The sequence below is a fragment of the Pan paniscus genome, chromosome 14, assembly GCF_029289425.2.
Source record: "Pan paniscus chromosome 14, NHGRI_mPanPan1-v2.0_pri, whole genome shotgun sequence".
Taxonomy (NCBI): domain Eukaryota; kingdom Metazoa; phylum Chordata; class Mammalia; order Primates; family Hominidae; genus Pan; species Pan paniscus.
In genome coordinates, this window is record NC_073263.2 from 23618902 (window position 1) to 23645012 (window position 26111).

A 26111-nucleotide genomic window follows, 5' to 3' on the forward strand; every position below is an offset into this window, starting at 1 on the left:
ATGCTGATAACTTAAAATGAATGCAGCCCAGATGGGAAGGAAATAACAGAGGTCAGGTCTGGCAGGGGCCCTAATTGGCAGCCGTTTTCAGCTCAAAACAGATGGAATCTCCGTATCGACTGAGGTTTTCCCTTTGAGATAAAAATGTGAGGTCATGGAATTTCATCTGTATCTGATATGCATTTTCATATCTATAATCAAATCTAATTTTGTAATCTGGAAAGTTTTGATTCTTCTTACCAAAATCTCCTGAAAAAATTAGGCAGAGAAATAGAGGGGGTTGTGTTAATTAATGTATTGATTTGCAAATGAGAGCAAAAGATCTAACTCTTTGAAACGTGTAGAGAATGGTGAGAAGGGCATAAAAATTCAGATAAGCCATGTTTCCTGAGAACTGGGGAAGGGTGAGGCTGCCTTGAACTGCGTGGAGGAAGTGGTCATCTTTTATTCTGAGTACTAATTGGACCCTGATAGCATGTGTTTTGTCTCTGCCTGAGCTTCCTGTTTAAGGAAAGACTTGAAGAGCTAGAGAGACAACCGAGCAGATAGATATGGGACCTGTGAGACACAGAGAACTCAGGTTGCTCATTCCAGAAGAGAACAGACCCTAACAGTGTGTTGGAGTCTCTGAGGAAATGAAGGGTTTTTGGTAGGTTACGAATTAGTTTCCTCTTGTTGCTGTAACAAGTTACCATGAACCTAATGGGATTATTATCTCATATTTCAGGGGTCAGGAGTCCAAAGTGGGCTTCACTGGGCTGACTCAAGGATTGCTTTCCTTCTGAGGCCATGAGGGAGAGTCCCCCGCCTTGCCTTTCCACCTTCTAGAGTTTTAACACTAGAGTTTGCAAATGAGAACAAAAGATCTAACTCTTCGAAAAGTGTAGAGAATGGTGAGAAGGGCATAAAATTCAGATAAGCCAGATAAGAAAGGCTTCAGCAGAGTTCAATTGGGCAAAAAACGATCTGCAAATCAGTCTCCAGAACCAGAAGAGGTTCAGAGTGACTGAACTGGGGCTGTCACATGGTCAGATAATATTTATGGACAGAGGAAAGAAAGTCACCTAAGAAAACGAAGTGATGTGCAGAAACAGCTGGGTTGGTCACAGCTGGGCTCTTGCCTTATCTGAACAAGTTTTAATGGTTGGCCACCTGTGCTTGGCTGATTGGCTGAGATTTGGCTACTTATTAAAAGAGTAGCTTACAGGAGGATGTTTACACATCAGTGAGGTTACAGTTCACTATGCACAAGAAGCCTTGAGGCCAAACTTAAAATATGTGAGGAGGCAGCTTTAGGCCACACATAATTTAACAAGAGGCTGCCAGCGTTCCTTGGCTTGTGGCCCCTCCTCCATCTCCAGAGCCAGCAGTCGCCTCCCTGTGACCTCTGCTTTTATTGTCAGTCTCCTTCTCAGGCTCCTCAGCCACTCTCTTTCCCTTATAAGGATCCTTGTGCTCACAGTGGCCCTCTCAGATTATCTTGTAGGCAGGGGCTGCTTTTCCCAACTTATAAGCAGGAGAATGTGGCTGAGAGAGCCCATTGCTCTTCCCAGTGCCCCATTCCTCTTAAGAATAGCTAATAATGGAATAACGAGTATTCATCCTGGGCTTCTAACCACTCTTGTAAGGATCAGTCGCGATTGATAGAAATATCTGGGCTCTTGAATATGATGACTTTTCTGCTTAAACAACCATCAGTTTCAACTAAAAATACTGTGAGCAGAAATGGTTTCCATTTTTATCTTTTCTTTAGTTGTTAAGGTATAATGGGCATAGAACGCACATATTGAAAGTGTACACTGTGGTACATATGTGTATACTCACCACAATCAAAACCATGTCCATATTCATCACTACCAAAAGTAGAACACGCATGCCCCCTGTGATCCGACCGTCCCCATACCCACATTCCCAGGCAAACACTGATGCTTCCTATCACTATAAGTTAGTTACATTTTCTAGAATTTTATACAAAAGAAATCATATACTATGAAATCTTTTTACTTCATTCAGCATAATTTGAGATTTATCCATGTCTTTCCATGTATCACTAGTTCATGGCTTTTCATTGCTTAGTAGTTATATTAGTCCATTTTGCATTGCTATAGAGAAATACCTGAGACTGGGTAATTTACAAAGAAGAGGTTTATTTGGCTCATGCTTCTGCAGGTTGTACAGGAAGCATCAGACCAGCATCTGCTTCTGTTGAGGCCTCAGGAAGTTTCTAATTACAGTGGAAGGTGAAGGGGGAGCAGGCGTGTCACATGGCAAGAGAGGGAACAAGGGAGTGAGGGGGAGGTGCCAGCCTCTATAAACAACCAGCTCTCTTCTGAACTAATAGAGGAGAGCTCACTCATTACCGTGAGAGGGTACCAAGCCACTCATGAGGGATCCACCCTCATGAGCCAAACACTTCCCACTAGGCCCCATCTCCAACACTAGGGATCATATTTGAACATCAGTCTTGGAGGGGACAAACTATATTGGTAGTATTCCATTGTTCATGCAGCCACTTGGGAATGAACATTGGATTGTTTCTGGTCTTGGGCTATGATGAGTAAAGCTGCTACAGGAATTCAGTTTCAGGTCTTTGTGTGGACAAATGTACTCTTTTCTTCCGGGGTAGTATCTAGGTACAAATGACTAGGTCATGTGATATGTACGTTTAACTTTTTTAGAAACTACCAAACTGTTTTCCGAAGTCTTTGCACCATTTCACTTTCTCAACAGCAGTGAATGTTCCCACCCTAGGATGTTCCAGTTACTTTACATTCTCAACAGCACTTGGAATCATCAGTTTAAAAAATTTTAGCCATTCTAAAGGTATGTAGTGGTATCTTGGAGTAGTTTTAATTTGCATTTTCTTAATGACTAATGACATTGAGCTTTTTTCTTGTTCTTATTTTCCATCTTTATCTTCTTTCATGAAATGTCTATCCAAATCTTTTGTCCATTTTTATCAGGTTGTTTTCATATTATTGCATTTGAGAGTGTTTTATAAACATGCTCTGGATAAAAGATCTTTATCAGATATGTGGTTTACAAATGTTTTCTCCCTGACTGTGGCTTATCATTTAATTTTCTTAACAGTGTCTTTTGAAAAACAGAAGTTTTAAATTTTGATGAAATCCAGTTTGTCAGTTGTTTTCTTTTAGGGATCGTGATTTTTTGTTGTATTTATGAAATCTTTTCCTAACACATGGTTACAATGTTTTTCTTCTATGTGTTCTTACAGAAGTTTTGTATAGCTAGGTTTTACATTTAGGTCTATGATTCATTTTCAGTTAATTTTTATATGTGGCCTGAGATATGGATTCAGGTTCATTTTTCTTGCACATGAACATCCATCTCTTCCAGCATCATTTGGTGAAAAAATGATTCTTGTCCATTGAATTATCTTTGCATTTTCATTAAAAATCAATTGGCTTTATATTTGTGTTCAGTGATCAATTTTCCATCTTTTCACTAACTTTGATTTTTTTTTTTGAGATGGAGTCTTGCTGTGTCACCCAGGCTGGAGTGAAGTGGCACAGTCTCTGTTTACTGCAACCTCTGCCTCCCATGTTCAAGCAATTCTTACGCCTCAGCCTCTCAAGTAGCTGGGATTACAGGCACATGCCACCATTTCAGGCTAACTTTTTGTATTGTTAGTAGAGATGGGGTTTTGCCATGTTGGCCAGGCTGGTCTCGAACTCCTGACTTCAAGTGATCCACCTGCCTCGGCCTCCCAAAGTGCTGGGATTACAGGCGTGAGCCACTGCACCCAGCCTAATGTTGATTTTCTTGATAACTGGTTTTATAAGTCTCAAAATCAAGTGCTATAGGTCCTCCATTTTTTTCCAAGTCTGTTTTGGTCATTCTAGGCACTTTGCATTTCCATGTGTTTTAGAAACAGATCCTCATTTTCTACCAAAAAAAAAAAAAAAAAAAAAAAAAAAAAGCCTGTTCGGATATTGATTAGCATTGTGTAGAATATTTAGACCAATTTGAGAAGATTTGGCATATTAACAATATTGAATCTTCCAACCCATCACACAGTCTATCTCTCATTTTATTTTGCCTGAACAGCAGGAGATAGTTTTAAATGTACAGACCTTGACCTTGTGGGACTCCCAACTCCATCTGGAGTCAGGGAGATCTCCAGGCTCAGGGTGGATTCTTCCTGCCTGAGCTGCAGCCTGGAAACCTCCAGGCAATAACTGGGGAAGCCAAAGGCTCAGCCTATTTGTTTCTGCCTCTCAGGGATTACTCTCAAGTCTGGTCTGGCATCTAATGTTTGAAAACTGGTGTTTCTTATATTTAGGTTGCTTTTATTTTCAGTGAGAGGGTAAATGTGGTTCCTATTACTCCATTTTTTTAAGAATCAGAAATCCTCTTTTTCACTCTTTATAGCAGACTTCCCCCATTTAGATACTTATGCAAAGCAAATGCAAAGTAGCTCTGTTATTGTTAATATTACTGGCCAAATACCTGAATTGCAGCAAAGCTGATGGTTAACTTGCCAGGCCTGAAAGACAAGCAGTGTAGTAGAATATAGTCAAAAACGATCTGGCCTATAAACATGAAAAATAGTGCTTGCCCTCATTAGTTATCACCAAAATGCATATTAAAACCACACAAAGATGGCATTTCACACCGAGGATGGTGAGGTAAGAAACCTAGTGGGAGGGTTAGATGTTGATCAAATGAGCACAAAATCAAATACAGAATGTCAGCTGTGGTGGTCTAGAAAGGAGAAGGACATTGTGCCCTGAAAGAGAACAACAGAGGGCTTGACCTGGCCTGGGGGCTGGGAAGCCTTCACTGAGGAAGCGTAGGTCTTGGGGCAGCTGAGGCATGAGTAAGAGTTTAACCAGGCTGATACAAAGATAGAAAAGGTTTCAAAGGGAGCAGCAGGTGACAAAGTCCAGTGATGGAGAATATGGAAGGTGTGGGGAGCCCAGTGAAAGACAGTGCTGGGCGGTGAGATGTCTAAGCCAGGCAGCTCTTGGTGGGGAGGAACCTTCCAGACACCACACAAGGAGTGACTTTCAGGGCAGATGCAGCCCTTGCCGTCCCCAAACCTGCCTTCTAGGGGGAAGACAGGCCACAAACCAAGTACACAGCAACAACATAAGATGTTTGCTAATGTGATCCAGTCTATGAAGTGGTGGGGAAGAGGGCCCAAGAAGGATTCTCAGGAAAGGGCAACAGGACATGCAGAAGCCCTGTGGGGAAAGAGGCTTGTGTTCAAGAAAGGGAATTCAGGAAAGCCTTGGGTTAGAGGTGTGAATTTGGGAGAGCTCTGGGTCAGAGGCATGAATTTGGGAGAGCCCTGGGCTAGACATTTGAATTCTGGAGAGCTGTGGGTCAGAGGTTTGAATTCCGGAGAACCCTGGGTGAGAGGTGTGAATTTGGGAGAGCCCTGGATGAGAAGTGTAAATTCGGCAGAGCCTTGGGTGAGGTGTGAATTCGGGAGATTCCCTGGGTCAGAGGTGTGAATTTGGGACTGGACAGTGTTTATTTCCTAGGCTGCTGTAACATAGCACCACTGTTTTTCAGCCTCTCCCCACTCCGAGTTCTTGGCTGCTGTGCTCTGTGTTTCCCCCTTGTTCACTCCCCTCACCCCCTGTCCTCCTTGGCTACTATTATTATGATCTGACACAGTTCTTCCAGGCTGGCCGAGTGGCCTCTTCTACTCTCACCCCCTACTCTCTCCAGGTAATGTCATCCAGGCTCACAGCCACATTACATTTTAAGGTTAGAGTAGAGCAGAAGTAGTCATATATACAAGAACACGGGGGAAAGTAACAGTGTTACATCGCTGAGGTGGAGGGTGGTGAGCAGGTGAGTGGCACGAGAGGAGGTGACGCCTCTGCGCTAAGGTCAGGATGCCGGGGATAATGTGTCTTGTGGGAAGACTGCAGGAGTGGAGGTGGGGGAAGTGTCTGGGGACACCTGCTTCTTCTGAGAAGGAGGGTGTGAGAGAGGTGAGGTGTGAGAGAGGGTGGGGTTCGGTGGGGCTGGAAGTTTGAGGAGAGTGGAGATTGCGTTAAGGAGTGGCGGTGGAGAGGGGAGAATGAGCTGGCAGGGAAAGGCAGGAGGGTGGCCGGGCTGGCTGCCGTGTCTGTTAGGGTCAATCCCATGAATGCCCCTGTGTCCTGATGGTGATGCTTCCCAGGAGACCCCAGCATAGACCCACCAGGGCACCACATTCATCCCAGTGACTTGGGTGGGAAGCAGGAGGGGTGAGGAGTTTTGGATACTGGCAGGGATGTTCAATGATGGCCGTGGATATGGAGGGAAATGAAGAAAGAGAACCTGATGGGTTGAAGAAGTAAAAAGAGTCAGCACTGGGTGGGGGCCGGGAGGTGAGGGAGCAGGGGTGAGGACTGAGCAGGCGATCTGCGGGGAGAGGCTCCGGCACTGACCCCAGAGATTCAAACAGTGATTTCAGAAGATGAGGCTGGAGTGTGGCTGTGGGAAGGATGGTGAGATAAAGGGGACATGGGAGGTGAGGAGGAGACTGCATGGCCACAATGTCACTCATGTAGACATTTAACTCACCCAGGGGGCGGGTGGGAGCAGAGGTGGATGGTGCACTGTGAGCCATGTGTCAACATCTTACAGGGCCGAGAGGGAGTGACGAGAGGTCACTGTGCAGTGGCAAAGGTGGGGTCAGGTACATGTTTGAGGCATGGGCTTCAAAAAAGCAGTGTCATAGCTTTTGACCTCTGTCACATGAGGTCATTTACAAGCAGAGGTCTAAGATAATGGTCATGTATGTGTCCATCCACCTATTCAATAGCTCACTCTAACACTATGCCTGTGATTGAAAAAACGTGTTGGTGAACATGTTGAATGACAGGTATCTACCAGTCTCTATGTTGGGCTTGCAGGCAAGAGGTAGACGAAAAAGTGCTGTCTTCTTGGAGTGTTCAGAGTCAGAAGCATTGACAAATGAATTCGAGTAGGAGGGAAATGTCACAGTCGCTCTGCATTCCATAGAGAGGGGACAGAGTGACACACTCTGGGGGAAGGAGTAGAGGAGCTGGTGGTGGTTGTGTCTGAAAGCACTGTGGGCTTAGGGAAACACCAGATCGGCCTCAGTGGCCTGAGGCCTGGTCAGAGGGGTGAGCGCGTTGGTCTTTGAGTCTCCCCATTCCTCCCGGTTGGACTGACTAGACTGCAGGAGCTTCATGAATTCACCAGTTCCTGGAGTCTCCTTGGAAGAGGACTGCCGCAAGCCTCGTCCGGCTCCTTGAGGAAGGAAGAGCATCCAGTGCACCTGTGACCCCCCGACCACAGGCACTGGCTGTACCCTCTGATGGAAACAGGTTTCTTACCTGCTGCTGCTCTGCAGTCCTTACTTGGCAGGCACTGATGTAGAACCCATCCAGCTCTGTCTTTCCCCATACACGGTGTTGTAAAATCAAACTCATTGGTCATCCCTAGGTGATTGGGCCCTATTGGAACCTTCGCTTCTGATGTCCTTAGAAGTGGCTCAATGAAATATTTTTCTTTTTCTGAATGTGGGGGGTGAACAGAGAAAATTGCCATCATTTGTTCTTCTTCTGTTAATTCTCCCTATGATCTCAGGCGAGGAGTGTATGGGCAGACAGTTCCCTGTGGCCATTGACTCAGTCTTCCAAACTACAGCATTTGCCCTTTTATTCAAAATCCCATCTGTCTGGTTTTCAATGGTTCTGTCTGTAGCATTTTCCCCATGCTGGTCTATAAATGCAGGGGTGTGTGTGTGTGTATGGATACTTAGATGTACCTATAGATAGAGAGGGGAGTGCCTAGGCCAGATCACTCAGAGAAGGTGTTGGATTAAGCCATTTTGATGTTTCCATTACAGAAATCCTAAACTAAGCACAGCTTCTCTGACACCAGTAACAATTTCATTACTGAGCCATGAGATAACGGCAGGTTTACAAGAGAAGGTGGTAAAAAGATTGAGAATTCAAATAATGAATGGAGTGCACACAGGAAAGGGTACTGTGCGTGTCTTCATGAGGAACCTGAATTAAGGCTGCTGTGCCACAAAGCAAGTAATGCGTAATTTTTTCTTTGGAAGCATGTAGAGGCTTTAAGATAACAAGTTTCTCTTAAGAAAACCTAGGATTTTAAAAGAAACAGAACTAAGATTAGAACCTTCATTGTGTATTCAGTTCTTTTCGTATTATATTAGTAGTAATGAATACAGATTTAATTGCATATAATGCATTTCAAGCAATTTTAGATTGAAGCAGAGTATTATGACTATAGAAAGTCCATTTTTTAACTAATGCAAAATATTTGCAAAAGTATTTGTCTTTACGTTATACATCAGCCATTATCCATTATAGTAATGATTTTAAAATACTTCCTTTTTGTTCTATACTTGATTTGACTCACATATTTAATACAATATCAGAGACGTGGGAAAAAACACAATATACATCAGCGAATACAGAACCCATTAAACAAGAACCAATACAGCAGAAGTCCCTTTACAGCCACACTTCCCCTCCTCCTGCAGCATTGTTTTGTACACTTGCTGCATATACATACACACAGAAATAGTACTTATTACTATTGTCTTTTAAATATAGAAGTTGACTCTTGTCTCCTTGCATAGTTCCTGGTGGGCACTCCTGGGCTTTGGTCTGTCCTCAAGGTCGTTCAGGGACTTGGGTTCCTTCCTAGGGTAGCATGTCTCTGTCTTTGGTGAAACACGGCTTTAAAAAATCTCCAAAGCATCATGAACCCCGAGTTTGTAAATTTCATAAAGAAAGATGAATTATTAGAAGATGAAATTGAAAAGCAGATACACAATTTTGCTCTGCAGTCATCAGTCAATAAAGAGTCAGGAATGAAATCCCGGTTCTTGTACCAACACCTATCTGCGCACTTTGAACAGATACCATTTATGGCAGTGTTGACAGTTAGTGTGGCAACTGTGCTTACTTATTGTTAGATTTCTCTCATCCAGGTTGGATGGACCACAGTATATTTGTTTATTTCCCGGCTCTCTAGTTCTCTAGGAAAACCAAGGGGTTTTCTTAGCTCTGTGGCCATCCAGGGGTGAGGGGCTCCTCACAGGGGCGCAGACGGGACTCAGGGAGGGTAGGCCTGCCCCCTTATGAAGGTGCTCCTTCCTTGGGAGTTCTCCTGGGTGTCCTGGAGCTGGCTGTGGGCAACAGACCCTGCCCCAGGAAGACGCAGGAGTGGTCAGCACAGTGCATCAATTAAATCAATTCCGAGACTGCTGCATACACACAGGGCTGAAAGGTTACTTTCCATACGATTTATCTTCCCAAATTATGTTCAGTCACAGTATCCGTGAAAGCTGTGGGAGAGTCTACAGTGACATTAGGCTAATAATAGTAAGACGCAAAAGGATACTCAGCAAAATGCCAACCACTCGAGACCCCCACATTAAACCACAAACCCTTCCCATTATCAAATTTGCAGCAAAAGCTTAAAGTGCACATCTTGGCTTTAGCTGTCCTATTATCATCACAATCTATTTACTGTCTGTGAGAATAAATCAAATGAATTCATTGTGCACATCTGAAAATGAATCTACATTCCCTTTTACATGGCTACTTTTTCATGACATATAGGTTATCTTCGCCACATTGCTTTCCATTTTAAAAGAGCTAAGAGTTTCTCAAAGTAAGTACTTTTCTGAGAGTCCTTAATTTGGAAGAACTCTGCTTTCTCTGAGTCGCTAGGGGAGAAGTTAACAGATGCTGGAAGATGACATCAGCATTTAATTGCAAATCAATTCTGTTTTCTGGTAGCCTGGCTATTGTGCTCACATTTGAAAACTGTTTTGATTCTTAAATTTTTACCATGTTTGCTAAATCTGGATAGATTATGAAGTCACATTCCTAAAAGATACTTGTATGTTTAGAGGCGAGAATTGGAGATCTTCAATGAATTGGAGGGTTGCCTTGCTTCTTAGACCACAGAAGCAGCTCAGGAATGTAGTGCTCACCTGGTGCCTAGCAGGGTAAGCCCAGGACAGGAGCTCATATTTAAGTACGAGAAATGGAGTGTATGCAGGGAGAAAATGGAAACTACAGTTTTAAGGATGCTTTGGGGAATATGGAATCCTTGGTGAAAAGGGCCATTATACAGCTTTCTTCCCTGGTAAAGGGATGAACTCCTGAATTTTAGGTGTGGGGACAGGGGGTGGGAGAGGGATGGGGGAGATCTGAGTTCATAAAAGTGTCTTTCAAATAATGTGAAGAACAGCTGGTACGTGTCATGTAAAGGGTCAGAGAACACACGAGCTGTAGAGGGGCATTTCCTGAGGAATGCATGTGCTTTTAGATTTGCCACAACCCTGAAAGCTAGATCTGAGGCTCAGCAAGATGCAGCACGGGCATTTTTGTCAATGGAGGAGTGGATTCCTTTTTCTGCACACAGCAGCATAGCTGACATTTTTTTCTCTTCTTAATAAAGACGTCCACCCCCCTTGACCTTTAGAGCTGATCTTCTAAAAGACCGTACTGTTTCTTGCATAATCATCACCTGTTCTGCTACACAATTGCTCTGTTTGGACCCGTGCTTTGGGATAGGAGACATCCCCTGAGAAGGCCAGGGTCAGACTGGCTGGGCTGCAAGCAGCCGGAGGTGCCTGCTGTGTTCCTGCAGTTTCCAGTGTGAGCTGCAGAGGAGAGACAGCCACTTTGTGAGTAACCACCATAATTCTATTATTAGGTGAGAGGTTAATAATTGACATGTTAAAGCATATCCGGGAGGGTATAGAGGGTAAGTCTAAATGTCAGTGTTCATTAGTGGTGTTTTGTATTACAAGTTTTCTTATTCCCAGTATTCATAAGATGTCACTCTTGAGTGTTCATGAGATCAACTAATTCATCAGCAGGTAAACACACAGGGCCTTCGTGGCACCTCAAGCATTTCATAACATGAGGTTCCTTGAGATTGCAAATGTAATAGAATAAAATCTGTACACAGTATAAATGAGCAACGGTGTCAGACAACGACAAGACAAACACGTTTCCAGCATGTCCCCATTTCATCTAATGTGATGTGCGAAAGAACTGAAAAAGGAACACAGCAAACTGGGAGGCTCAGGGCACGAGGTGGGGCAGAGGAGCGAATAGAGGCCAGGCCAGGCAGGCCCAAGTACTAATTCATCACAGTCGCAGGTGTGGTTGACTGGACCCTAACTCTGGGAGGTGCCAGCTGATTTGGTCACCACAGTTGTCTTAGGGGCTTGCACGGCTATGGTCCCATTTTAACAGCTGGGGAGCTGAGTTGCAACGAGGCCAGCCTACACGTGGTGGAGCTGGGAGAGCACCGGGACATGCAGCCCAAGCTCCTGGTGCCCTTGCATTCATGTGCCAGCTTCTGACAAGGGCTGCTGTTCTGGGATTTTACTCTAAGAGCGCAGGGAAGCCACGTCGATGGTGTAGGGGGAGAGGATGCCCTCGCTCGATGATTAACATGAAGCCCCTCTCTGGAAGGAGGATGCTGTGGCATTGCCTGGGCTTTGTCACAGTTTTGTCATTCTGGGCCAGCCTCCCCTCTAGGATGCAGTCTGAAGGCCAGCTTGTGCACAAGGCCTCCCGTCCAGTGTCCCCTCAGCTGAGTGTGACCTTCCTGCTGGCCCTTAGCTGCCCTCTGGCACTGTAGTCACCTCTGTCAGTGCCTCTCCTGATTGCCAAGCATTGCAAGGGCCTGTGCCGGTTGCCTGGTGGCCCTGAGGCTCTGAGCCCTCTGCAGAGTTTAATACCCTTCTGCTGAGTGACATGTTTAGGGCCAGCCTCTGGTCAGAGGAAAGGCCAGGCTAGGCCACTGCTTGCATCTTTGAGGGGTGAGGCTTGCCTGTGGAGGGGACTGGGCTCAGTGAGTGGGTGTCATGTCTGTGGTCAGTAGCTGGCCCCTGGGGCGACTGACTGCTGGGTTCAAAATCCTGCTGCACCAGGGACAAGCTGGGTGATGTTTAAGTTGCAAGGCTTGGGGCTTTTTCTTTTTTCTTTTGAGGTGCAGTCTCCCTCTGTCAGCCCAGGCTGAAGTGTAGTGGTGCGAACTTGGCCCACTGCGACCTCTGCCTCCCAGGTTCAAGTAGTTCTCATGCCTCAGCCTCCTGAATAGCTGGGATTATAGGTGGCACCACCACACCTGGATAATTTTTTGTATTTTTAGTAGAGACAGCTTTTCTACTAAAAATGGCTATGGTGGCCAGGCTGGTCTTGAACTTCTGGTCTCAAGTGATCCATCCACCTTGGCCTCCCAAAGTGCTGGGATCACAGGTGTGAGCCACCAAGCCCAGCCAGGGTTTTTTCATTTTAAATTTAAGAGTAACAGTACTACTCAGCTCATGCATTCACTGTGAAGATTAAATGAAATATTACATATACTCAATGCATGGTGAGACTTAATAAACAATATTTATTGTCTTCATGATCTGGGTGCACATGCCACCCCAAGAAAGGACAGAAATTAGCTCTACCTCAAGCATAACCCAGAAGTCCTGGGGGGAAATGGAGGCAGGCGCGGCCCAAAGGCTGCTCTGCAGACCAGGCTGCAAAGTGTGTGAATGATTCCTGTCTGCAGCAGCCCCACTCATGGGAGCCGAACCACCCAGGTGTGTGTCCCTGTGAAGGTTAAGGAAGGAGGTTCAAGCTGGTGTGCTGAGGGAGAGCTTGTGACCACAGCCACACACTGTGTGCCCTCGGGTCATTTATTGCACAACACATAAAGAGATTTCAGTCACCTAAAGCTCTTGATGATCAGACCAGGTTATCTGTAAATTTCAGGAGAAAATGCACCTGAATTCACTCCTGAAGGTTGTGGGCTGAGGGGCTCTTCTTTCAGTTTTCCTTCATCTCAGAGAAAGAGAACACCTGCAAAGCCTTGACTCCTTGTCCAGCTGGAATGGCCAGGCCCTGTCCCTGGGGCTGGCTGTTCTTGACGCTGATGCTCCATAGCCGGCAGCTCTTAGTGCCTTCGTCATGGGCCACCATGAAAGAGGGCGGTGCCCCCAGCCCCTCCACAGCTCTCCAGGCGGACGGTCTTGTTGGTGGTGACTTCAGATAAGAGGTAGGGAGCAGGAGAGCAGGAGAAGGGGAGGGGAGAGAAAGAGAGAGAGAGAGATCAAGAAAGAAAAGAGCAATCTAGAGTGTGGACTGAAGCTGTGTTTAATATGAAGGGAAGGGGAACACTGGAGGAGGCAGCAGGCCTGGGCCAGCTGAGGAAGGCAGAGGTGAGTCTGCTGTGAGTCACCTGGCAGAGACCTGGAAACCTTTGGCCCCCAGCTCCCTGTCCACCCCCATGTACTCCTACCTCACTGCCCCCATCCCCTGATGGCTCTCAGGCCTATCTTCTGCAGCTCCTGTCCATGAAAATTACTCACTGATAGAATGACCCACAGGCCCCAGACAGCCATTCAGCCAAGGAGGAGGGAAGAGGGGGGAAAGCATAGCTCTGGGACCAAGTGGGGGAGTTGGGGGCTGCTCTTGCCAAACAGAATCAGGAACAAGGAGCAGCACAAGAGGTGCTGAGCAGTGGCCTCAGCCAGCGGGCTCTCTGCTGCCAGGGCCGTGCCATCCATTACGTGGGGTAGGTCTCTTTGCTGTGGGTACCCAAGAACTCTGCCAGGCCCTGCTGAGGGTGCCCTGAAAACCTCAGCCAGCCTGCTGTCCCCACCTAAACTCTGGTCTGGTTCTTCCTGGAGCTGACACATTTAGTTCAGTGCATCCCAGACATCGCCATGTGGAAGTGAGAGGCTCAGCTGGTCCAGCAAGGAGGGCCACCCTTCTCCCATGGTCCTGTGAACCAAAAGTATCTGAGATAGGTCTCCATTAATTTAGAAAGTTTATTTTGCCAAGGTTACTGTCAATGAAAAGAATCACACTCTGTAAAATATTTGAAGGGATTCATTCTGAGCCAAATATGAGTGACCCATGAGCTATGACACAGCCCTCAGGAGATCCTGAGAACACGTGCCCTAGGTGGTTGGGCTACAGCCTAGTTTTAGACATTTTAGGGAGACATGAGACTTCAGTCAAAGACATGTAAGATGTACATTGGTTTGGTCTGGAAAGATGGGACAACTTGAAGCAGGGTGTGGGATTGTTCCAGGTCATAGGTAGATTTTAAAATTTTCTGAATGGCAATTGATTGAAAGAGTTAGGTTACTATCTAAAGACCTAGAATCAATAGAAAGGAATGTTTGGGTTAGGATGATAAGGGGTGGTGGAGACCAAAGTTTTATCATATAGATGAAGCCTCCAGGTAGCGGGCTTCAGAGAAAACAGATTGTAAATGTTTCTTATCAGACTTAAGGTCTGTTGATGTTAACTCTGGTCGGCTTTTTTTGAATTCCAAAAAGGAGGAGGGTATAATGAGGCATGTCTTACCTCCCTTCCATCCTGGCCTAAATAACTTTTTCAGGTTAACTTTGGAATGCCCTTGGCCAAGAGGAGACATCCATTCAGATGGTTGGGGGGCTTACAATTTTATTTTTGGTTTACAGGCAGTCCTGACAACATGTGCACAAGGCAGTTAGGGTAAAGCTTGGTTTTACACATTTTAGGGAGATATGAGACATCAATCAAATACATGTAAGATGTACACTGGTTTTGTCCTGAAAGGTGGGACCACTCGAAGTGGGGAGGGGGCTTCCAGGTCATAGGTAGATAAGAGATAAATGGTTGCATTCTTTTTGGATCTATGATCAGCCTTTCACTGAATTAAACAATTTATATGTGAGAGGGGATAGTAGTCGCTTCTTAGTCTGGCTCAGCGAATCTGCATTTTTATATAAACAGTGGGGCAGAGGAAGCAATCAGATATGCATTTGCCTCAGATGAGCAGATAGATGACTTTGAGTTCTGTTCTTTGTTCCGCATCTATGAAGAGAAGCTATCACTTTACATCACCAAAGTGAAATTCAGCAGAATTGTTTTAGGGTAAAGATCTTGAGGAGTTTCCTTGTGGGCATGTTGTGAGGGAGGTATGTAGCTTTTTTTTTTTTTCATCTTTGTAGCTATGTTATTTAGGAATAGAATGGGAGGCAGGTTTGCCTAACCCCAGCTTGACTTTTCCCTTGGGCTTAGTGATTTCGGGGTCCCAAGATTTATTTTCCTTTCACAGTCCCTTGATTCCCTCCTGCCTGGAAGCTCCTCCACCTGTGGCCTGAGTTGGATCTGCTTCTCCTCCCAGCAGTCTACTTCCTTCCTCCATCCTTTCTTCCTCCCATGAATCTTCCTCCCCACTCCTCCCTCCCTCCTGCTCCTCCATGGGGCAATTCACCCAAGGCCTGGATGGTATCTTGGCAAGCAAGGCAGGGCCAGTGCCTTGTTGGTGGATCTGAGGGCCCTGGTGCATGGGACGTGCTGGTTGGCAAACCATTCCTAGAATCCACCCTGAGCACCTGGTTCTGGGAATGGTTTGCCATTCCAGCATGTCAAATGGTTGCTAAATGCTTTGCCCCACTGGTGACTGAGGTCCCAGGGAATGGAGACCCCTCGGATTGTCCTAGAGGAATGTTCCCTCTCTGCCTTACTGCTTTCTTCTGTCTTTCCCTCTGCACCCATACTGCTGGGATATGCCTGCACTCTGCAGTTTGCTGACTCCGCTGCAACCTTGGCTTTGGTTTCTCCCCAGGTCCTGACCACCTGGCCGTGGGCCCCTCCCTGTAGAGCCACACTGCAGGAAAACAAGGCTGCTTCAGCCCAGCGAGACCCATCTTGCCTGGGTGCCACCTCCCAGCCTGGATCAGCACTCAGAGCTCCCACCTGCCTCCCAGGGGAGTGGGCATCCACCCTGAGCACCTGGTTCTAGGAATTTCCCTTCCTTTCATTTCTGAGGCAGTGCCGGCCGGCTTGGCCATCTCATGCTGTCTCACATTCCGCAGCTGGTCTGGGCCCAAGTGCTGAGGACTCAAGGATCCCTGAGACCGTTCTGGGCAGGTCTGGCTTGCTGCCCTCCCCTGGAGAATGTGGCGACCCAGCAGCAGGTGGTTGAGAGTGTCCCTGCTGGTGAGGACAGAACCTGGAATTCTGTTGCCACGCTCCCTGTCCTGGCTGGCTGATGCCCTCCAGCTGTGGGCTGGCCATGCTCCTGATGGGCCTGATATGGATACAGACTAGCATGTCCCATGCACCAGGACCCTCAGATCCACCAACAAGGCACTGGCCCTGTCTTGCTTTCTTCTCTTGGTGTGGCTGAAAACACCAGGCTCTAACTCTACTAGTTAAGCAGGAGCCTGGGAGTCTCCAACATCCTTCCTGGCAGGGGGCATGCAGAGAACATAGTCTTCAGCTCTGGCCAAGCAGCCATCTGTCCAGCCTGCTGGTGCTAGCCTGGGTAGATGGCCTGGAACTTAGGGGCAGAGCCCACCTGCACAGGCAAACTTGGGGGACCATGAGGGATGAACCCACAGACCCAGAATGCTCAGCCTTCTTCTTTAAACTTGCAGCGGAGGCTTCAATGTGCACCTCCGCCTCCCCCTACGGATTGTAAAACTCACAGGCACAGGGACCGGGGCTTGCCCACCACCCTAAACAAAACTTGCTGATGACTCACTGAGAAGATGAAGGCAGTGGTTTCTTGCAGCCATTGCATCTGACCATGGGCCCCAGCAGGGATGAGAGGGACCTGTGTCACTGGCAAACACACTGTCAAGAAGCCAGGTGTGTAACCGGCCTATGATGAAAGCCTGCAGAGGTATCAGTCTCTTTCCTGGGGAATCTTTTCACCTGCGTCACAGCCAGACCCTCCATCACGGGTAGAAGGGTCTAGGGACTCCTCCAGAACAGGTAACTACTTTCTACTTAAGGACCAAAGTACTTTTAGCCTCTGAGGCATAGGGCAGCTCACAGATGAAACTCTCTTCTATCTTGGTCAAGGTTGCCCCCAGGCAGGGGGACATCACCAGCAGATGCTCGTGGTTGGTCAGTATCTTGAGAAGTACACACCACCCAGGTACACCATTAGGGTGTCCTCTAGTACAACAGGACAGAGACAAAGGCTGTGCCTACTGTCTCCAAGGAGTGGGAGAGGACAAGCATATGGCAATTTTGATAGGCTTCTCACTTGGCCCTTCGAGTTGGCCATGTTGATCAAGTTCATGGTCTTCCCCTCTCAGGGGCTCCCCTGGTTGATCTTTTTCTGCCCTGACAAGCTCCTGGAGTCTGTTCCCTCCCCGTCTCCCGCAGCCGACCCCCAAGTGTGTGGTGGGCGGGGTGCAGGCTGCAAGCCTGTGATTACAGCACCTGCCTTGCTGGGAATGGCACGGGCATAGGAGCAGTCATGCCCACTGCAACAGTCAGTGTTGCCACAGCAATGCCCAGAACACCACCCTAAGCCCCGTGGCTGCAGACAGTGGCATCTGTTTGGTTTATGCGTCTGCAGGTCGGGGCTTTCACGGGCTTGGGCTGGGCTCCCTCCTGTGGCTGGCACTCCCCAGCTGTGGCTGGGGACAGGGTGCACCTGGGCCACAAGTCTCCCTCATCCAGCAGGCCAGCCCGACACCTTCTCACCGTGACGGCAGAGTGGGGAGCAAGCAAAGCCACACTGTGTGAGCTTTCCAAGGGCCCATTGTCACCCCTTTGCTAATACCCCACTGGCTGCAGCCCATGTGGCTGAGCCCAGAGCCAGGGTGGGGGGTACATGGCAACCTGCGCAGACATGGAAAAACCTCAGCCGCCTCTTCTCCCACTGAAATGGGCTTAGAGCTCTTCCTGTCTCCCCACGCGTGCTGCACTGTTTCATGCTCTTTCTCCCAAGGAACTTCTCCTCAGCTCAGCTCCTGCTCTGTAAGTGGAACTCTGATTTCATCTGAGCACCCTGGCTTCCACAGCATTGCATGCCCACCGCCAGCCCCCATTCCTCCCCTCCCTCACCCACTGGGCTGACGATCCTCTGCCACTTGCTGCTCAGTTTCCCTCCTGGTTTGTCCCAGCTCTGGGGCCCATGGGCAGCCCCCTCACCCTTGTGCCTTGCCCCCATACCTGGGACACTGCTTGGGGACAGTGCCCAGGATTCTGCCTACTCTGAGAATGGGGACAAGAAATCTACACACAAGCTTAAGTCGCCCTTATCCTAAAAAGGTACTTTTTCCTTGACCTTGTGAATGCTTCCAAGATCTTATTGATCTCTAATTTGCCTTTTGTGAGAAAATGTTTTGAAAGAGTAACCTACACCCATCGCTTTCATTCCTTACCACCCACTTGCTCCTTGTCCCTTACAGTCTTTTTTTTTTTCCACTTTTTTTTTTTTTTTGCCCCAGAAGACGAGGCTGCCAACAGTCTGCAGTGTTAGGAGTGCCACATGTGTTCATTTATTTTGTCCTCTAAAAACCTCGAAGGCTTGGGTGCTGCATACAGTCATGGCCGTTTGACCCATGAGAAAATCAGAGCTCAGCCTGGTCATGTTGTTCATGAGGTTATTGAGAGTGGGTAATGGACTGTAGGCCTTTCTGACTGCAGAGCCTGTTTTAAGCTGTCGTGCTGTACTGACTCGATGTGCAAGTCTGGAGTGTGCTAGAGTCAGAGCCTCCAAACCCGTCACGCAAAGGGGCTGTATACGCTTGCTAGGGCTGCTGTGCCACAGTTGAGTGGCTTTGACAACAGAAATGGTTTGCCTCGCTGTCCTGGAGGCTGGAGGCCACAGGGTCAGCAGGGCCATGCTCCTTTTGCAGGTGCCAGGGAAGGTCGGGGCCCAGCCCTTCTCCCAGTTCTTGGTAGCTTAACTCCAGTCTCCACATTGCATTCTCCCTGTGTGCATGTCTGTGTCCAGAGTCTCCCTTTCCATTAGGACACAAGTCATATTGGATTAGGCTCTCACCCTAATGACCTCATCATAACTAAAGTTGACAACTCGGGGGCACCAACACACCCCCCTTCCCCCAGGCAGAAATGGCCCCACTGTTTCTGGGGCCTTTCAAAACCTGCATGTAACCTTTGACTCCCCCAAAACTTAACTACTAATAGCCTGCTATTGACCAGAAGCCTTACCGATAATGTGTCAGTGGATGAACACATATTTTGCATGTTATATGTACTGTATACTGTAGTCTTACAATAAAGTAAGCTAGAGAAAATAATATTTGAAAATCATAAGAAAGAGAAAATACATTTATTCATTAAGTGCAAGTGGATCATCCAGGTAAAGGCCTTCATCCTGTGGTCTGTTAGTTTGTAACAAAATAGTGTATGTCTTCTCCTAAAATTTACTATTGTTATTTAACCACTTCCTTTAAAAGGAAGGTAAGTGGTTTAGTGAAACTGATGAGAGGAAACAAATCCTGATTTCAATTGTGAATTAAGGGTGTTATTCACACAAGTTATTTCAGTTCCTGTCTTCTCCCTTTTGGTTAAGATTTCCACAGGATTGCTGTAGTTCTGAGATCCAGGTTCCCTTTTTGGCACTTTCTGGATTTTTTTTTTTTTTTTTTTTTTGAGACAGAGTCTCGCTGTGTCGCCCAGGCTGGAGTGCAGTGGCGCTATCTGGGCTCACTGCAAGCTCCACCTCCTGGGTTGATGCCATTCTCCTGCCTCAGCCTCCCGAGTAGCTGGGACTACAGGTACCTGCCATCACGCCTGGCTAATTTTTTTGTATTTTTAGTAGATAACGGGGTTTCACCGTGTTAGGCAGGATGGTCTTGATTTCCTGACCTCATGATCCGCCTGCCTCAGCCTCCCAAAGTGCTGGGATTACAGGTGTGAGCCACCGTGCCTGGCCACTGGATTTTTATAGTAAACAATGACCTCTGTGACTCTTAACAAGAGAGGAATAGATACAAAAAGTCTTATAAGCAAAAACATCGCTGAAAGCCAGAGTTTACTCTAAAGTAGACACATGACATTATTTAATTTTTTTCCCAAATACTCAGAGAACCTAAGTAAAAGCCTTAGCAATTTACCTTTTGCTGAGAGGAACTAGCTGGACTGTACATTTTAAGAAAATCCTTTCTTCAAAGTACATGTGAGGAAAACCTAATTTCGGGGACAGCCCTGCTTCCAAGCTTGTTTCTCCTGTGGCATCCCCTCTCTGTTAGCAGTAATTTAATAAAAAACCTGAATATGACCCTGTTGTGAGCTGAGTCAGGCCTGACCCTGAGCCAGGGGCCACCTGGCCCCTCTGCTTCACTCTCACCATTGCCCACTCATGGGGCTTCTTTTCTGCTCATGGTTCATCCCAGAAGGTTTTTCCCTGCCATTCCCTAGAAGGTCAGACCAGCCAGGACACCCCCGGCCTTCCTGATCCTTCCCCTTTGGGGCGACCCCTGGCAGCCCCCCCCCATTCCTAGGTCCACTGTTTCTGGGGTCTTTCCAGCCAAACCATGCCAAGGTGAGCCTCGGCTGGTGACACGTCATAGTCCCCTCATGACCCCAGCAAAATGAAGTTGTTGGTTCTTAGAGATAATTTAAAACACAGAGGCATTTCCTCAGGCAGTGGGATTTGAGCATCAAAGACACGCTTCTGTCCTTCGTCCTTCTGCTCTCGGATGTCGCGGCTCCTTGGCTCCACAGTGACTTGGAGGGTACGCGGTGTGTGTGTGTTGGCTGCAGTAGTGTGAGCCACAGTGACACGTGGCATGGTTCTGAGCTCCACAAGGAAAATGGCAGAGCCCCGTTCTAAGTCCCTGGCAGGACTCGGGACTCTGCGTCTGTCTTTCTCAGACACCCAAGACCTGCCCGGAATTGTGTTTGTGGCTTGTCCTTCAGCCCTACTCCTGGCTCCTCCTGTGAGGGGTGGAGGCCAGTCGGGTCCATCCCTGCCCACCCCTGGAGTGCTCCATCCTCCAGGACGTGGCCCTGGACCCTCCAGGAAGCAGCTGCGGCTCTTCCTGAGGCTGGGAGAGCTGTTTCCCAGTAGCTACCATTTCCATTTGGATCCAGATGTGACATCTTCCCATTTCTGACATCACCCTGGATGTCACACCAATTTTATTTAATTAACTTCTCACGTTTCTCAAATTCTTGCTGGAAGAATTGGGAGCGTCCTTTGGTGCCTGGGTAGCTATGATGCAAGCCACACCCACAATGCTAGGCTCAAAAGTGCCCTTCTCTGCCCATAGCCAAGCAGGGCCACTGGGTTTACCTTGACCTCCACTGACTCTTCCTAAGCAGGCTCAGTGTCCAGGGCCCGGGCATGGCCTGCAGGGCTGTGGGGGTACCTCCCCGCTCCCTCTCCTTCCTGGCTTTCAGTCGTCCTGAGCTGCGTGTCCCCAGTGTTCTCTTCCAGAAGTTCTCTTCCAGAAAGGCCCCTGGAAGGCACTCTGGGACATGGATTGTGCCCCAGTTCAGCACTAGGGTGGTGGCTCTGCCCCCCATCGCCAGGCCTGGCAGCTGCACGATAACATGAGTCTGACAAATCCCAGGGTGCAGAGAACCCAGGGCTGGTGCAGGATGGCGCTGCCCCTGCCCAGGCTCATGCCCAGCCTTCAATAAATACAGTTTTAGTTACTGAATGACAGTGGATGGTGGAGCCCATGGAGGGTGTGATGAACACCAAGTGGGGCCTAACACAGACTCAGCAGCCTCAGGGAGGCAGGAGGTAGTGAGGATCGCCCGAAGTGTGGGAGGAGGTGACAGGGTCAGGGGGCAGACATCCTTCCCATGGGGCCCAGCCCTGGGCCAGGGCAGAGAGCTGAGGTAACATCAGTAGATGAGTGAGCACTCCTGAGTTACGAATAGAGAACAAATCTCCAAAATAACAGCATGCATTTACACATGCTCACACGTGCCAGGCACTGCTCTGAGACGATAACTCAGTTAATGCTCACAATTCTCTTATCCTCATCCGAGGAATAGAATAATTTGCCTGGGCGTGCAGCAAGTGAGTGGTGGACCCGAACCAGAACCTACGTAAGCCCACGTGCTTGACCTGAATTCAGAGGATTCGAAACCCAGGGCTTAGAGCTTGAAAACGCACAGTGTGATCTAAATCTAAATCTCTTGGGCAGAGCTTTTCTCCGTGCTCTAAAATTCTGCTCTTAAGGCCATGTGAGAGATGTACGTGTGTCTGTGTTTGTGTGTGTATATATGTATATGTAAGATATACACACATATGTATATATACACCTTTGTTTACATATATTTTTTAGATCAGATGGACTCTGTCTGGCATTCCGATTTAACCTCAGCTAACCTGTTTTCACACATCTGTGCACTAAAACAACTCATTTTTTTCCTTTCCAGAGCTTGTCTTCAAGAGTAGCTGGTGCAGAAACTCGGTAAGAAGGGCCTCGAGTCCGGTCTTCCCTCTCCTTCCTCCTTCTTTCTCCTTTAAATCCTACCTCCATTTGCAGATCGTATAATCTGCATGTTAACTCCGTAATCCATATGTTACCTCTGTAACATACTGTTAAAATCACTCAAATTTGATGGTTTCACACTTTTCTTGACTTTCAAAACATATCCTCTGTCAAGGTATTTGACATGACTTCCTCCTTGTGAAGTGAGGCCTCCTCTTAGCAAAATTTTAGACCCTACATGGATTTCATTAATCTGCACTATTGCTACTAAATGTTCTGCTAGTGTGGCCAATCCATTTATATGCAAACTTGGGAATGATTTTGTTTTGAAAGCAAATACAAATGAATCACCTTACACCCGTGGAAAACCAATCACGAGTCTTACATTTTAAGATACTTTACTGTGATAAAAACCTGGGAGTGTTTTGGGTTTTGTATGTTTGTTACTGGATGAATATAACCTTAGAGTTGAACACATTTTAATATAAATGTGCATGTGTTCATAAATATGACATACTTAAGTCCTGTTGTAGATTAAACTGTATTACAAACCACTTCATAGTTGTAAGGTCAAAATGGACATACAGATTTAACCTCTGTATGTCTTTTCTGATGGACATATAGAAATGTTGCAAAAGATCGTTTTTTCCATCTTAGCATTATTTGTAACTGTGATTTACCTGTTGGACCCAACTAAAGACTAACAAAGAATCTGAGGAAGGTCTTTTAGGTAATAAATGAAATATCTTTTTAAATTCCTTTTTCTCCAATTAAAGTGGAACGCAGCTTCTGAAAATCTTTAACGAGCTAGACAATACAAAATTTAGATAATTTAATTTGAGATTATGTTTAGGTCTCAGAAAACCTGAGAGGTCTATGCATTAATAGCCAATGATGACACAGAGGCACAGCTAATTGGCGAGGTGAGCGCTGCTTGTTTGATGTTTCAGCAGAGGGTTACTTATTGATCTGCACCATAGGCCTCACCTGACATTGACTTTTCATTTGCTATTTTTCCTGTGTTTTACTTAACTGATGCATTTTTAAAAAAATTTTTAACTATTCACATTTGTTCGTGAGAAGAATTACATTACAGCATTTAGGTTCCAACATTTTGCTTATCATATGAGTGGATTATCAGTCACATATCTTTGTGTGTTACTTCAAAAGCATTTGGTGCACACTCGAGAAATAATTATGACAAAGTATGAAAAACTTAATTTGTCTGTTTTAGGACATTTCAAATATTTAGGATGCAGAAGAATACTGAGGCATATCTGATTGGGTGGATCTCAACAGACGTATTAGAATTTGGTTGATATTCAGGGAAAGTGAACGTGTCTAAAGAAGGGGCTCCTAAGTTATATGATTCTTATTTATAAAAGAAAAACAGTATATAGTTTTATAACATACTGTATGGTTTGATAGCAGTGGAGCTAGTTGAAATTTCTGCATACTTTTGTAATTATGTTTTGTTTGTGAACTTAAAGATCCATCACCTAGCCAAATATTTATGTGTATTTTAAAGCACTTTTAATGTCACATGCTAAATAGCTAGAAAACTTTTCTTGAGCAGAATATTACTAGTGTATTCTCTTTCTTCCTCTTGTGCGTAGTTTATAATTAGAATAAATATCATTAATGATAATGCTTCTCTGAGGTCAGATTTTATTTAAAAAATAAAATAGGACTGCTAAAAAAAACACGACTTTTTGAAATACTCGTTGGAATCCTAGGCAGCTTAGGGCTCTGTAGAGCAATGGGAGTCCAAGGGTAGAGAATCATTTGGTGTTTAGGAAAAGCTTCTGTTATCAGTGAGGTCACATTAGCGTTCACAGGCATAGATTTCAACATGCCAGTGAAGACTGGTAGGGTTAGGAGTCTCATCTCTCTCTCCCTGGAGTCTTTCTGCGGTTTTCAGGCCAGCCACACCTCTTTGCCCCCATGTCAGAATTCAGACATCTACGTTTATTGAAGCTTACCTTTAAGCTCTATCTTTATTGCACTCATTGTGTGAGGTGCGGACTCCAGCTTCTATCTTAGGAAGTCCACCTCAGAGCACCAAGCCTCACCGACAGCCAGACTTAACCAGCTGCATACAGCTTCTCCCTGTTGGCATGAAACACACCAACATTTGGGATGATGACTTGAGGAATTTGGATTTTGTTGAGATCTGTGTGTTTTAATGTTTTGGTATTTTACTTAGTTCCTTGTTTTAAACTGTTCCATTTCAAACTTAAGCATTTCATTTTATAGTTAGAGTGCTTGAACTTTTAACCAATATGCAGTTGACATTGTTCTAAGTTATGAAAAAGGCAAAAATATAGTGCTATGTACATGTGACTTTATGAAAACTTTTTTGTTTTTTAACCTTAATCAAATTTTTCATTAATGCTTAAGTAGAATATATTAGTATTTTAAAAGCAGATTCACAATCCATTCGAGTTGGAAACCATTCTTGGCCCACAAGCCCAGTTTCCCTCAGAGGCCGTAAGAGGGAGCTGTTGAACCTTAAACGAATTGTATTTGACCTTTAACAGTCCATCAGGCTAAACTATTCAGATAATCCATCTATAAAATTTAACTTACATTGTAATAAGCAGTAGTATGATTTTCATTTCTATTAAAGCAGAAGTCATGCAGTTAATTAAGAGACATTTCAGTTAAATTCGATGAATACTTTTTAGTACATGTTATTTACAAGGCACTTTATGCTAAAAGTGGGCATAAAAATAAATAATTTGGGCCGGGCGAGGTGACTCATGCCTATAATTCCAGCACTTTGGAAGGCTGAGGCGGGTGGATCACAAGGTCAGGAGTTCAAGACCAGCCTGGCTGAGATGGTGAAAACCGGTCTCTACTAAAAATACAAAAATTAGCTGGGCATGGTGGTGGGTGCCTATAATCCCAGCTACTCAGGAGGCTGAGGCAGATAATTGCTTGAACCCAGGAGGCGGTGGTTGCACTGGGCCTAGATCGAGACACTGCACTCCAGCCTGTGTGACAGATTGAGACTCCATCTCAATAAATAAATAATTGGAGTGGCTCATAAACATGTGCATGTCTGTGTATGCACACCTGCATTATAAAGTAGAACACAATATATAAGGAAGGTATATTGAGTTTCCACAGAAAGGAAGGTATTAGGAGAGGCAGGAGAGAGGAGCTGGCCTCTAAGAAGGGCTGGAGCATTTCTGGGAGTTGACAGAGAATGGGGAGTATTCCAAGTGCGGAGCACAGCATAAGGAAAGAAAGTTTGGAGAATCCTGAAGATGCCTGTTTGCTCAAAGCATAGCTTGCATAAAGATGATTAAGAGAATATCAGGCATAGGGCAGACAGTGAGTTGCACCTGTAGTCCCAGCTACTTTGGAAGCTGAGTCAGGAGGATCACTTGATCCCAGGAGTTTGAGGCTGCAGTGAGCTATGATTGTACCACTCTACTCCAGTCTGGGTGACAGAACGAGACCTTGTCTTTTAACAAAAAATATAAAAATTAAAAACCAGTGTCAGGCAGAAAAGCTACATTGGGCTGCATTGTACTCACACATAAATGCTCAAGGACTGACTTGTCTCTAATTGTTTTGAATGTCGAAATTTGACCAAATGATCTCTTAATCTGTGACTGTATACGCTGCGATTGGGCATTATTCACCAGATGTTAATTGAAGTCATACTCTGTGAAGGTTGTTGGAAAATCTTTTTTTTTTTTTTTTTTGAGATGGAGTCTCACTCTGTCTCCCAGGCTGGAGTGCAGTGGCACGATCTTGGCTCACTGCAAGCTCCGCCTCCCGGGTTCACACCATTCTCCTGTCTCAGCCTCCCTAGTAGCTGGGACTACAGGTGCCCGCCACCACGCCCGACTAATTTTTTATATTTTTAGTAGAGATGGGGTTTCACCGT

The 26111-nt window shown here is 46.1% G+C and overlaps 1 protein-coding gene across 2 annotated transcripts in view; it reads left to right on the top strand.

The window, feature by feature from the left end:
* The window catches only part of SPATA13 (spermatogenesis associated 13), a 328520-nt gene that overhangs the window by 16783 nt on the left and 285626 nt on the right, over window positions 1-26111 (top strand). The window contains exon 3 of one of the 2 annotated variants that reach the window (XM_057299639.2): window positions 22155-22189. The exons of the other annotated variant lie outside the window; for it this stretch is intronic. Within the exon in view, the coding sequence (XP_057155622.2) occupies window positions 22155-22189 (35 nt within the window). The remainder of the gene's footprint in view (window positions 1-22154; window positions 22190-26111) is intronic. 2 annotated transcript variants of the gene reach the window in all.